Genomic DNA, 12274 nt, shown 5'->3' on the forward strand with positions numbered 1-12274 from the left:
ATCAATTGAGGTAATCCTCAAAAGGGTTATGGCCTTTTATATCACAAGAAACGCAGGTGAGTCATTAAAATGAAGCATGTGACCTGGTAGAAGATATTGATATAGGCCTAATTAAAGTTAACAGTAGAATCAAAACGCTGTAGTAATGATAACGTTAAAAATTAAGTATATATTAGGCTATTAACTTTTTATGTACCTGTCCTTATTTACAAAACCCTAGAGTTGTTTCCTCTTTCAAGTTTATAAGTCAGAGGTAACGTCTATCCAGACCAAACTCCAGTTCTCTCTCTAAGTCCAGTAGAGATTCACCGTCGGCAATGGATTGTCCGTCGGATGCTGATTGGAGGCCCATTGGAGAGGCCATTATATTTTCCTGAGGTCTTGGTGGAAAATCTGTGTCATGCTCTGGTAGGTTGTCAGAATGTATACCTACGAAAGAGTCCTGTAGATGTGCTGGTATACTAGAACCATGAATAGGTGTCTGTGTGAGGTAGTCTGGCTCTTGTGGAATGTCGGGTTGGTGTTGCAATTGTTCTGGAGATGCATTAGATGATTCGGGCATTTGAAACGTTTCTTCATTCTCCTGCCGGCATTCTTCTTGCAGCTGTTCTTCTAGCAATGGTTGCCTTACAAATTCTCTGAAACTTTGGACTTCGTCAACGACCATGCGTTTTAGATCTTCCATTTCATTTACACTCTCAAAGCTAAATTCGAATTTTTCATTGCACACAGGCTCATCAGCAGCATCATGCCATATAGATAGGTAAGGGTGTTCCAATGCCTCTTCAACAGTAATTCTCTCTTGTGGGTCGAACGCAAGCATCCTCTCCAGAAGATCTAGGGCGTCAGGGTTCCCATTTGGATATAATTCAGAAAATGGTACTTTCTGTAAGTAACCGAGTTGGTATATGTAGTCTTGGACATTCTTTGATCCTACTCTCCTCAATGTCTCATCTGGTGGAGTACCAAGCACTTGAAGAATTCTGTTCAATTGATCCACATAGTCCTTACCTTTGAAAATAGGTTTCCCACCCAAAAACTCAGCTAAGATACACCCCGTAGACCATACATCGATAGCCTTGGTGTATCCCTGGTAACTTAACATGATCTCAGGGGCACGGTACCATCTAGTAGCAACGTACTCAGTTAGGAATTGGTTGTTTTCTTCAGGGTTCTCACTGTAGCCCCTAGCCAAACCAAAATCACAAATTTTTAATTGGCAGTCGGCATTCACTAGTAGGTTACCAGGTTTTAAATCACGGTGCAGCACATCTGCGGAGTGGATATACTTCAGTCCACATAATATCTGGTAAGTGAAACTCTGATAGTGTGCATCAGTTAGTGACTGCCCTGACTTGATGATTTGGTGCATATCACACTCCATTAGTTCCTCATACAAGTACAGCCCATTTATAGACCCATCTGGGTAGAACACAATATCCATGTCATAGAGACAGGTGATATTCTTGTGCCCTCGGAAATGTCTCAGTAGCTTCAATTCTCGCAGCGACCGTTTACACAGTAACGTCTTCGAGAAAATATTAGTCACTTTCTTGATTGCCACAGTGGTATCCTCGCTGGCCTCCGTGAATCTGGCTGAACACACAATACCGTATGCACCATGCCCAATCTCCTTGATCAGCTGGAATCGCTTGTCTATGGTGAAGTCCTGGTTGTAAACTTTAAACGTACTTCTCTCTACCTCCATTATTTCGCTATTGTTTTCTTTACAAAAAGTTATGACCAGTCTTTTGGCAAGTAAATATTAATTAGTTATATCCCAACACCAGTCTATTAAATATATTTCCTTAGTTTTACTTCTATAATTCGATGTCGATGCCGTAATTATACTATTTTCGATGCCGTAATTATACCTTCAATGTTTTATTTGATATATTAAAATTCCAAAATGAAAAATTCAGCTCCTTCGACAATTTAAACCCACGCAAAGAGATGACCTAAGCCCTTCCCATACAATACAATAATACTTCTATTAATAAATCACAAAGGGTCGATCACCCATCAATGAAGACCAAAACTTATTACGCCTCCCTCTACCGGTATAAAGGCTAATTACTTTTTTCATACTGTACAGTATCTCGCTCTCTGCGGCCGTTTCTGGGCAGTGAAGAAATTGACATACATTCATTGTCACTATCTGCGTATTGTGTGGCCTGATTGCGTTCTTGAACCGTTTTGTATGACGTCAGACCACACTACTTGATGTTAAATAAGGCCATCGAAGTGGTTGCTAAGCTAAAAGCTGCTTTTTATAGATTTTTGCTCTATGGTTGTGAGGCCCTTGTAGAACTCCTTGACGCGGGGATTGGTACTGATCTTCTTCGGGTTGAAGTTCAGTACTTGTAGGTTATCCATTGATACTGCTCTCGAGAGCGCGACGTAGACTTGCCCGGCTTCGAAGATGTTCTTCAGGTCAACCTTGAGCCGGTGGATGGTCTGTCCCTGGGCCTTGTGAATCGAGAGCGCCCAGCAGAGCATCAGTGGAAGCTGGTTACGCTCGAGGCCCATCTTGTCACCGGGTATGTCCACAGGGAACCTTTCTGGTAACATAAGTTCGCAATTGTATCTACCTTGGCTGAGCGACCATTTGATGTATGGGAATACTGGCTCTCTAAACGAGGTGGTTACTGCCTCATTGATCATCGTCTGTAGTTTGTGGAACCGCTCCATTGGCCTCAGGTTTACCTCCTTCAGGTACCATTGACTGCTAGCTATATCAGGCCGTGCAATCACTTTGCTCACCAATCTCATATCAGTGAGCAGATCGTCGTCCAACGGTGCGCTCCCGTAAAGTTCTTTCATTCTTCTGATCAACTTCTCAGTCGAAAAGAAGAGTACTCTGCCTAAAGAACCATTGAACAGTTCAGATTCAGGTTTGTTCTTTAGCATTATTACCTGTGCATCTTCTTTCAATGTGAGTGTTTTCTCTGCCATGACTGCGTTATCCAACACGTTTTGGAAACTTGGAGGTGCAACATCCATACTATCGAAGACACGTGCCTCACCAGGTAGGTTCTCTAATTGTCGGGTATTGGACAATTCGACCTCTCGTCTTGTAGGGAATAACTCGGTTGGTGCTATACCATCGGGGTATATTACTTCTCTTTGTAATGACCTAATACGATTGACCATATGCGGGTTCAAGTCACCATATCTAATCGCATTAAGAATATCAACCAGCTCATTATCTTGCTGTCTGAAAACCTTCGTTAGTAGGATGGTCTTGTGAATGCATTTTTTCCACATGTTACTATCAAAACAGAAAACAACAGGCTTTTCATCATCCTTCTTCGAAACCGGTGGCAGTTGAAAGAAATCACCTGTTAGAACCAGCTGAATGCCACCAAAGGGTCTATCATTATTACGTAAATGTCTAGCTACTGCCTCTAACTTGTCTAAGTAGTGTCCATCGAGCATCGATATCTCATCAATGATCAAAACTTTAGTATGCCTCCATATGGCATGCTGATCGTGGAATCTTCGTATCTGTCTTACTAGATGGTCTACTGTCTTGGTACCAATACCACAGCCGGACCATTTGTGTAATGTGGATCCACCAATTGTATTTGCAGCCAAACCAGTAGAGGCAGTGATGGCGATGGATTCCTTACCGTAAATGGAGCTGAGTTTATCGATGATTGTTCGCAGTATAACAGATTTACCGGTACCTGCACTACCTGTATAGAACACGTTCATCTTTTTCTTAACCACATAGTCGACCACTGCCTGTTGTTCTTTAGTCAATGCCAGCAACGGTTTACCATATTGAGATGCATTTTGTCTCTTTGCTAAAGAACTCTGAGGTGCCTTTAATTTCCGCATTTTCAGCCCAGAAAGCCCAGAGAACTCTCCATTCCCAAGCTTGCCTTGACGCTGCGATCCAGTATCCACAGCACTGGTAAATGATAACTGCCTCTTTGCATCCTGTGATTGAAAGGACGTGACCTCCCGAAACTCATCATCACTCGAAACTATAGTCCTCTTAACCGGCGAGACAGACAGTGACGAGCTAGATCTGCTGAAGCTAGGCAGCCTCGATAGGCTGGGTGGCTTAAAGTTGTTGATCTCGGTGGGAGTCAAGAGTTTCTTCAGCTCCTCATCGGGCGCCGCATCCTCCTCAAATGACCCCTGAAAGTTAAATAACTTGCTCTGTGTCCCCGAAGGCGTCCGGGACGCTATCCTAGTGACCGACCCTTCAGATACCTGACTCAGAACCCGCTGCCCAGCCGTACCAGTGGTCTTGGGCTTCGCCTTGAAGAAGAACGAGTTGATACTCTTCTGTTTCAGCTGCTTCTTGCTCACTTGCCTCCTCATTTCGATCTGGTATGTATACTACCGTAGTATTGCTGGCTTCTAGTTTTGTAGTAGGTTTCTTGTACTATCAAGCTCTCATATAGCTTAATATAGCCACTTGCAAGCTCATCGCGTTTAAGCAGGACGCGTTTGAGTGCTAGGCGCGTAAAATGAGAAATAAAGGAATACTCCAAGTACAAGAGATGTTGTAGTTACAGTATCTGGAAGAGCAATAACACGAGGCAGTTACAGGTGGATATTAGGCTATTAAAATGGTGTATTGTCCAAAAAGACCCGTGATGATACGTTGATTTTTACGAGATTTGGATTCTGTGGAGTTTTAGGATGGGAGACTATGGGCTACAAGAAGCATTGGAAGGTTTCCAGGTCCGGAGGTAGTAAATAATAGCCTTTAAGTTGGCGTCCGTGACTACTGCCTACCAGAGGACGCTGCCAGTTTACAGTTATAGATCAGATTTATGGTTCCCATAAATGGCAGAAGACTACATTAATATACTAAGGGCCAACGAAATATAAGATATTTGGGATCACTATCCTTGATATAAGATCAGGGAATATGGCAAGTGTACAGAACAAGGTGCTTACTCCCACCTCGCACCAACTAGGGAAGTCTATCACGTGATTTGTCATATAACACTAGGTTGTTTAGATTGTCCGGGTAACTTTTGGTGTGTTGCTTGTTTATTTTTTTTTAGGCCACTTCTCTGCGGCTTTTTCAGTGGCGGATTTGGGGGGTGCTGGCCATTCGCTGTCTGTGGATGGCCGAACTTCACGGTGATGAGCAGACCAACGGTGCAACAGACAATCGTTTTGCAATTCAATGTAGTCCTAATATAGTGGTAGTACTAATATACTGTAGTGCAAAGAGTACAGCCAGAGAATGGAATTATACAGTGAAGAAGATACGTGCAACGTTGTTCAAGTTGAATAGTAAATGAGAGCGATACAACACCTTAAGGAATAAAAAAGCAATTAAAGCTAAGTTAGCAAGCGATTGACTGATTTTAAAAAGAGAAAAAAATATTAAAAAGGATTTTTGGGTCATAATTTTTCACCTTCCTCGTTCAATACTACTTCTCATCCCTAACTTTTTTGAATTTTTCATTATAATATTATAATTTTTTATTTTATTTTTTTTCAATTGGGTACATTGTGGGTTTTAGTTATTAATTAATTTCTTTATCTATCGGTGAAGTAAAGATAATAAAACTATATTTTCTAGATTTCGTTTAATATCAGAAAAGTGCGCTTACCAGCTTATTTTGTTAAATTCAATTACGCCTATTTGACTTTGCATTAGCAAAATTTAATTGAAGAAAGAAAAAAATATAGAAGAAATATTCTTGTGAAGGAAGATTAAAATATATAATTCGAATCTGTGCATAAAAATATATCCTATTAAAATATTTCAAACAAACTAGAAAGGAATAACAACTCGGAGTTATGCAGAACCAATTCAAATATACGAATAATGAGAGGCGATCTTCAGTCATCTACTCGACAAGTGTTGGTAAAGGTGGTCTCTATGTCCCGCAAGATTATATTCCACAGGAGGCTACAGATAGGATAATAGATGAGGAACTAGACTCCGCACAGAGCGATGAAGCCCCGGATGAGAATGTGCCATTGAGCTATGAGAGTTTACAAATAGACCAGAATCGGGTTACTTCTGGTAATAAAAGGCATAGCGACGAATACCACTCGTTGCTAGATGCTAATAATTCGAGGACCTTACAAAGGGAGCATGACGCGAAGAGATCAAGCAGAGTAAGTGCTGGGGGTTATGGTTCGATAAATAGACGAAACTCAATAGATAGAGAGCTTCTGGATGAGGAGAGAGACTTGCTAATAGATAATAACCTGCTAGAAGTGACAAAGTCGAGGAGGCAAAGCCGGTCTATGAGTGTACCTTCTCCCAGAGATTTACTTTATGGCCAGCAAATAGAAGAAAATGATGTCCTAGCAGAGCCATTCCTAGGTGACGGAGAAATAGAGGAAGAAGAGGACGAGGAGGAGATTATCAATACATGGGAAGAAGCTATTGAGTCTGGTAAACAGATAAATACATCGGTTAAAAGAGAACTGCAGGTTATATCTTGCAATGCGTTTCCATTGGTATTTACTTTTGTACTACAGAATTCATTGTCCCTGGCTTCAATTTTCTCAGTATCGCATTTAGGTACAAAAGAATTGGGTGGTGTAACCCTTGGATCGATGACAGCAAACATTACCTGTCTGGCAGCTATTCAAGGGCTCTGTACCTGTCTGGATACACTTTGTTCTCAAGCGTATGGAGCAAAAAATAACCATTTAGTCGGTGTCTTAGTACAAAGATGTGCTATTATCACTACAATTGCATTTTTACCTGTCATGTATATCTGGTGGTTCTGGTCTGACTGGATCCTAGCAACTATGATACCTGAAAGAGAACTTTGTAAATTAGCTGCTGATTATCTGAAGATAACAGCATTGGGGGTACCGGGGTTTATATTTTTTGAATGTGGTAAAAGATTTCTACAATGTCAGGGAATTTTCCATGCATCGACGATCGTACTGGTAATCTGTGCCCCAGTCAATGCTTTACTCAATTACCTCCTAGTATGGAATAAGACTATTGGTATTGGTTATTTAGGCGCACCTACTTCAGTAGCAATTAGCTATTGGATAATGGCATTAGGTCTCTTATTCTACACTATGTTCACAAACCATCCTGCTAGACCTTTGAAGTGCTGGAACGGTATAATAAAACCTAACCAACTTTTCCGTAACTGGAAGAAGATGTACAATCTGGCACTTCCAGGAGTTATAATGGTCGAAGCAGAATTTCTCGGGTTTGAAATTCTGACTATTTTTGCATCTAGAATTGGTACAGCTCCTCTTGGTGCTCAATCAATTGTGTCAACAGTGGCTTCACTGGCTTATCAGGTTCCTTTTTCAATTTCCGTTTCCACCAGTACTAGGGTAGCTAACTTCATTGGAGCATCATTGTATAAGAGTTGCATAATAACCTGTAAAGTGTCTCTACTTCTATCATTTGTCTGTTCTTCCATGAATATGCTAATTATTTTCACATTTAAGAAACAAATTGCTGCCTTATTTTCTACAGAATCAGATGTCGTCGAACTTGTTATCTCAACGTTACCAATATTGGCTTTCATGCAGTTATTCGACGCCTTCAATGCTTCGACAGCGGGTTGTTTACGTGGTCAAGGGAGACAAAAGATCGGTGGCTACATTAACCTTTTTGCATTCTATTGCATTGGTATTCCAATGGCATACTGTTTGACATTTTATCTCAATGCAGGTGTTAGTGGACTATGGTACGGTATAACATGTGCCCTTATTATGATGAGTATTTGTCAAGGATATGCTGTGTTCCATTGTGATTGGCACCAAATTATAGAAGCTGCTAGAAGCAGAAATGCTGAGAGTGTCAGAGCATAGCATAAAAACTTGCGTTTTCTAATTGGATTTTATTTATGAGCATTATTATATATCTAAAAGCATTTTTATAAATTATAGAAAACTATATTCTAGATGAATAATTATATCCTATTCTTATTATGATCCATATTTATCGTTTAGTACTAAAGGTTTCTTATAATGAAAAATACCCACTGTGGTTTGTTACTTTATTTAACCGTTTTCGTTGACAAAACATAAAATCATAATAAATAAATAAATAAATAGCATCAGACAATACAAGGTGAGCAGCTTAATAACATAAGAAATTAATCACTTTCTTTCTTAGATATAATTTTTTTGTCATATTTATTATACTATACAAATTTTGTTTACAAAAAAAATTTATCTTTTGATACTTTTTACTATATCTCTTGAGAATCGAATAGTTATAATGCAAAACTTAAATTGTCACGAACCATAACGTAATCACCTTATTTCTTGGTTCTAGTAGACTTTCTAGTAGCTGGCTTTGGAGCAGCCTTTTCCTTCTTAGCTGGAGCAGCCTTCTTAGCTGGGGTAGCCTTCTTAGCTGGGGAAGCCTTCTTAACAGGAACAGCCTTCTTAGCTGGGGTAGCCTTCTTAGCTGGTGTAGCCTTTTCCTCCTTAACAGGAGCAGCTTTTTCCTCCTTAACAGGAGCGGCCTTCTTAGCTGGGGTAGTCTTCTTAACAGGAACAGCCTTCTTAGCAGGGGCAGCCTTCTTAGCAGCTGGTTTTTCTTCTTTTTCTACCTTCTTTGTATCTTGCTTCTTCACGGCTGGTTCTTCCTTTTCTTCAGAATCTTCAGAGGATCTCTTTCTCTTAGCTTGGTTTATTTGCTTAGCAAAGAGAGTTTCATATTCTTGAGGATTAGCAACTTCCATCAAAGCTCTGTCAAATGATGATAGCTCAACTTCAACGTCACCGATCTTAACCAAAGTCTTATCAGTACTGGTTTCTTCGGAGTCCTTCTCTTCTACCATTTCGTCTATAACCTTGTCGTTAGTGTACAATGGCAATGTTGGGGAAGTTGTAGTCTTCAACATAATATTTCTAATCTTGTGATCCTTAATCAAAGCTGATGCAACAGATTCAATATTATCCACTATTTCTTCATCGGAAAACCAATTTATTCTACCTAAATGGACGTTAACTAGACTACCTCTTGGTTGTTTCAATGGTAGTTTGGTTAGGTATACCTTCTTAATATGGTTTACTAGAGAGGTTAGGGAGAAATGACCCTTTACGTTAGTTTTTATTGGAATTGGAGTAGTTTCGACCTTGTTGTAAGCTTTGCTACCTAACAGCTTTGGTAAAGCTGTGACCACACTGTCATCTGACAGAACCAAAGAGAACTGAGAGATAAAAGCAGCTCTGGCCTCAAAGGCCTTGTACTTGGTTTTCAAGTCCTTACCACAGATGATCTCATCGATGGTAATATTGGAATCCTTCAAATTGTCGTAAAGCTCATCGGCGGTAACCTTGGAGACGTCGCTGTCCTTCAGGATCAATAGGGTCTTGAAATCCTTAACCTCAGTAGCACTGGCCTCCTTCCACTTGGCATATAGTGAGTGCTTCACATCCACAAGCTTCAACTTGAAATTCTTCTTCGATCCAGTAAACGACTCGACGTTTGACAGTATCAGGTGCAGATCACCCAGACTCTCATCATCTAGCAATTGGCTCTTCTCAGCCTCAGCCTCCTGTCTCTCAAGATACTTCTTTAGCTCGCTAACAGCACGAGAAACTCTCTCACGGGACAACACACCATCGTCTTCAGCAACCTTCTTAGCGGGGGTCTTCTTCACAGCAGTCTTCTTCACAGCAGTCTTCTTAGCCATTGTATATTATCTTTGCTTTATAGTTTCTTAAACTTATTGCCCAGAAATATCAATTACAATACGAGCTATATAAAATGCCCTTCAATGGCTAATATACACTACTAATATAAACTTAATTGACTATGCGATGAGCTCATCGCAAAATTTTGGGACTTTTTGCAATTTCTGAAAATTTTTTCAAAAGTTACCCGGAGTTTTAGTATTAAAGTATATTATATTATATTATATTATAGCATACCTTGCTATACTCTCATATGATCTTATACTCTTAATGAATTGCTTTGATGATGCTAATCTATTCTTTCTTGCCGTAACAGTACTAGATCATATATCGTGGGTGATCTTACTTATACATAGTATATTGGTGTATCTTCATGTAGTACTTAAAACTTGCTACTCTCTACAGTTTACTGATTAGTGCTGTATTTATTTGTACAACATTGTAATCACTGACTAGTGTATACATACATCTGATACAAGATAATTCTAATAATATATGGCTCTGATATACTGTTAATTGTCATACTTTTGTAGTGCTGTGGTGTATTCAGTATTGTCGTTAGAATGCGCATGCCCAGCTGTGAGACAGTTCTCAACTAATGCCGCAATATTATTTGATTCCAAATTCAGCAAGGAGGTTTACAGAGGGTATCATGGTCCCACAATTTTATATAGGTACTATCAGATTATCAGCTTAATAATCTGAACTTGAAATATATATCATGTTATTATCAAACTATACTAACGATGCAATGTATTAGCACAGGACATAGTCTTATCACTATAGTGGAGTGATATTAAACTTGCATCATATCTTGCATAAAGGGCATTTTTTTGATAGTCCCTGTCCTATTAATAGATACTATTGCAAAGTGGTGCTAAACACAGAGATTGTATTTAGTTAACAGGGGCAAAGTAAGAGTATGTCAACTGCTGAAATCACTTGCAACCAGAAGTCATCAAGAATACAAGTTCTCTACCAGGGCATTAAAAAGAAAGGAAATCAGAAGAATGTTAATATTAAAAAAGAAAGAAATCATCCTTTTCGGCTATCCTTTTGATACAGAGGGAACCTAATTGATTTCATAGAGACCATCAATAATTCAATATCCTTAATTACAATTAGGTAGAGAATCCCCGTAGATGTAATTGATAGGACCCTGTAGTTTCTCAGCTGACAGTCGTCGTTTACTACATAACTGTTGTAACTCAGAACTTGATAGTCATCTTTTAATATTTGATTGCACCGTGCAGTAAATATAGATGACTTATAACCATAAAACATAGGTAGCAACTTACAAATAAATAGAACATTGATAGTCCTCAAATACATCTCATATGTTCCTTTTGAGATACTCACTATGACTCTTCCAACACCTTCATAGTGAATCAACTATTTTAACTCATAATGATAATACAAGCATTTGATAGTAGCTTCAGGGGACTCAATTTTAAATTAGCAAGTGAGAGGTAATTCAAATATAATTAATAACAAAAATTTCAAGGTATATAAACCAGGTACATTTCAACTAAAAATGCTTAACCTCAGTCCTAGTCTTGTTCTAAATGTATAGGAAAACATCAAGTTAAATAAAAACAAATTAACACAAACAACTAAAAATGACTAGAATTGCTATTAATGGATTTGGAAGAATTGGTAGAATCGTCTTGAGGATTGCCTTACAAAGGAAAGGCATTGACGTTGTCGCTATCAATGACCCATTTATCACTAACGACTATGCTGCTTACATGTTCAAGTACGATTCGACTCATGGTAGGTACGCTGGTGAAGTCACCCACGATGACAAGAACTTGATTGTTGATGGTAAAACTATAAAGTGTTACCAGGAGAGAGATCCTGCAAACCTTCCATGGGGTACTGACAAGGTCGACATTGTTATCGAATCTACCGGTGTGTTCACAGCAAAGGATTTGGCTGAGAAGCACATCCAGGCTGGTGCTAAGAAGGTCTTGATCACTGGTCCTTCATCCACCGCTCCAATGTTTGTTAAAGGTGTTAATGACAATACTTATACCGCGGACATGGATGTCATCTCTAACGCATCGTGCACCACCAACTGTTTGGCACCACTAGTAAAAGTCCTACAAGAGAACTTTGGTATCGAGGAAGCTCTCATGAGTACTGTACACTCACAAACTGCGACTCAGAGAACTGTTGATGGTCTCTCTCATAAGGATTGGAGAGGCGGCAGAACCGCTTCCGCTAACATCATCCCATCTTCTACGGGTGCTGCTAAGGCAGTGACAAAGGTGTTACCAGTTCTAGAAGGAAAACTAACTGGTATGTCCTTTAGAGTTCCTACTGTGGATGTATCTGTTGTCGATTTGACCGTCAGATTGGAGAAAGAAACTACTTATGATGAAATTAAGAAAGCAATGAAGAAGGCCTCTGAAGGAGAGTTGAAGGGAATATTGGGTTACACCGAAGATGCCGTCGTCTCCTCAGACTTTTTGGGAGACACGCACTCCTCCATCTTTGACGCATCTGCTGGTATTCAACTATCACCAAAATTTGTCAAGCTGGTCTCATGGTATGATAACGAATATGGTTTCTCCGCAAGAGTCGTGGACATGGTTGAGTTGGTCGCCAAAAAATTATAGATAATGATTATAATGTCCAGTTAATGATATCATAA

At 39.5% G+C, this 12274-nt stretch overlaps 5 protein-coding genes across 5 annotated transcripts; 2 read left to right on the forward strand and 3 right to left on the reverse strand.

Annotated features, from left to right (window-relative positions):
- Window positions 1-247: 247 nt before the first annotated feature.
- SLT2 (mitogen-activated serine/threonine-protein kinase SLT2) lies at window positions 248-1708 on the reverse strand (the record flags this gene model as incomplete). Its single annotated transcript, XM_071053181.1, has 1 exon — window positions 248-1708. The coding sequence occupies one exon, from the start codon at window positions 1706-1708 to the stop codon at window positions 248-250; it is 1461 nt and encodes a 486-aa protein (XP_070911431.1).
- Window positions 1709-2256: 548 nt separating this feature from the next.
- Window positions 2257-4335, reverse strand: RRM3 (DNA helicase; the record flags this gene model as incomplete). The annotated part of the gene is made up of 1 exon (XM_071053182.1): window positions 2257-4335. One exon carries the CDS (start codon window positions 4333-4335, stop codon window positions 2257-2259), a length of 2079 nt encoding a protein of 692 aa, XP_070911432.1.
- Window positions 4336-5778: 1443 nt separating this feature from the next.
- ERC1 (Erc1p) lies at window positions 5779-7779 on the forward strand (the record flags this gene model as incomplete). The annotated part of the gene is made up of 1 exon (XM_071053183.1): window positions 5779-7779. The coding sequence occupies one exon, from the start codon at window positions 5779-5781 to the stop codon at window positions 7777-7779; it is 2001 nt and encodes a 666-aa protein (XP_070911433.1).
- A 452-nt stretch (window positions 7780-8231) lies between these two features.
- On the reverse strand, window positions 8232-9617 carry CIC1 (Cic1p; the record flags this gene model as incomplete). The annotated part of the gene is made up of 1 exon (XM_071053184.1): window positions 8232-9617. One exon carries the CDS (start codon window positions 9615-9617, stop codon window positions 8232-8234), a length of 1386 nt encoding a protein of 461 aa, XP_070911434.1.
- A 1620-nt stretch (window positions 9618-11237) lies between these two features.
- RNJ42_03020 (type I glyceraldehyde-3-phosphate dehydrogenase) lies at window positions 11238-12239 on the forward strand (the record flags this gene model as incomplete). Its single annotated transcript, XM_071053185.1, has 1 exon — window positions 11238-12239. One exon carries the CDS (start codon window positions 11238-11240, stop codon window positions 12237-12239), a length of 1002 nt encoding a protein of 333 aa, XP_070911435.1.
- Between the last annotated feature and the right edge of the window lie 35 nt (window positions 12240-12274).

This window comes from Nakaseomyces bracarensis, assembly GCF_045282275.1.
Source record: "Nakaseomyces bracarensis strain CBM3 chromosome Unknown Scaff10_0, whole genome shotgun sequence".
Taxonomy (NCBI): Eukaryota; Fungi; Ascomycota; class Saccharomycetes; order Saccharomycetales; family Saccharomycetaceae; genus Nakaseomyces; species Nakaseomyces bracarensis.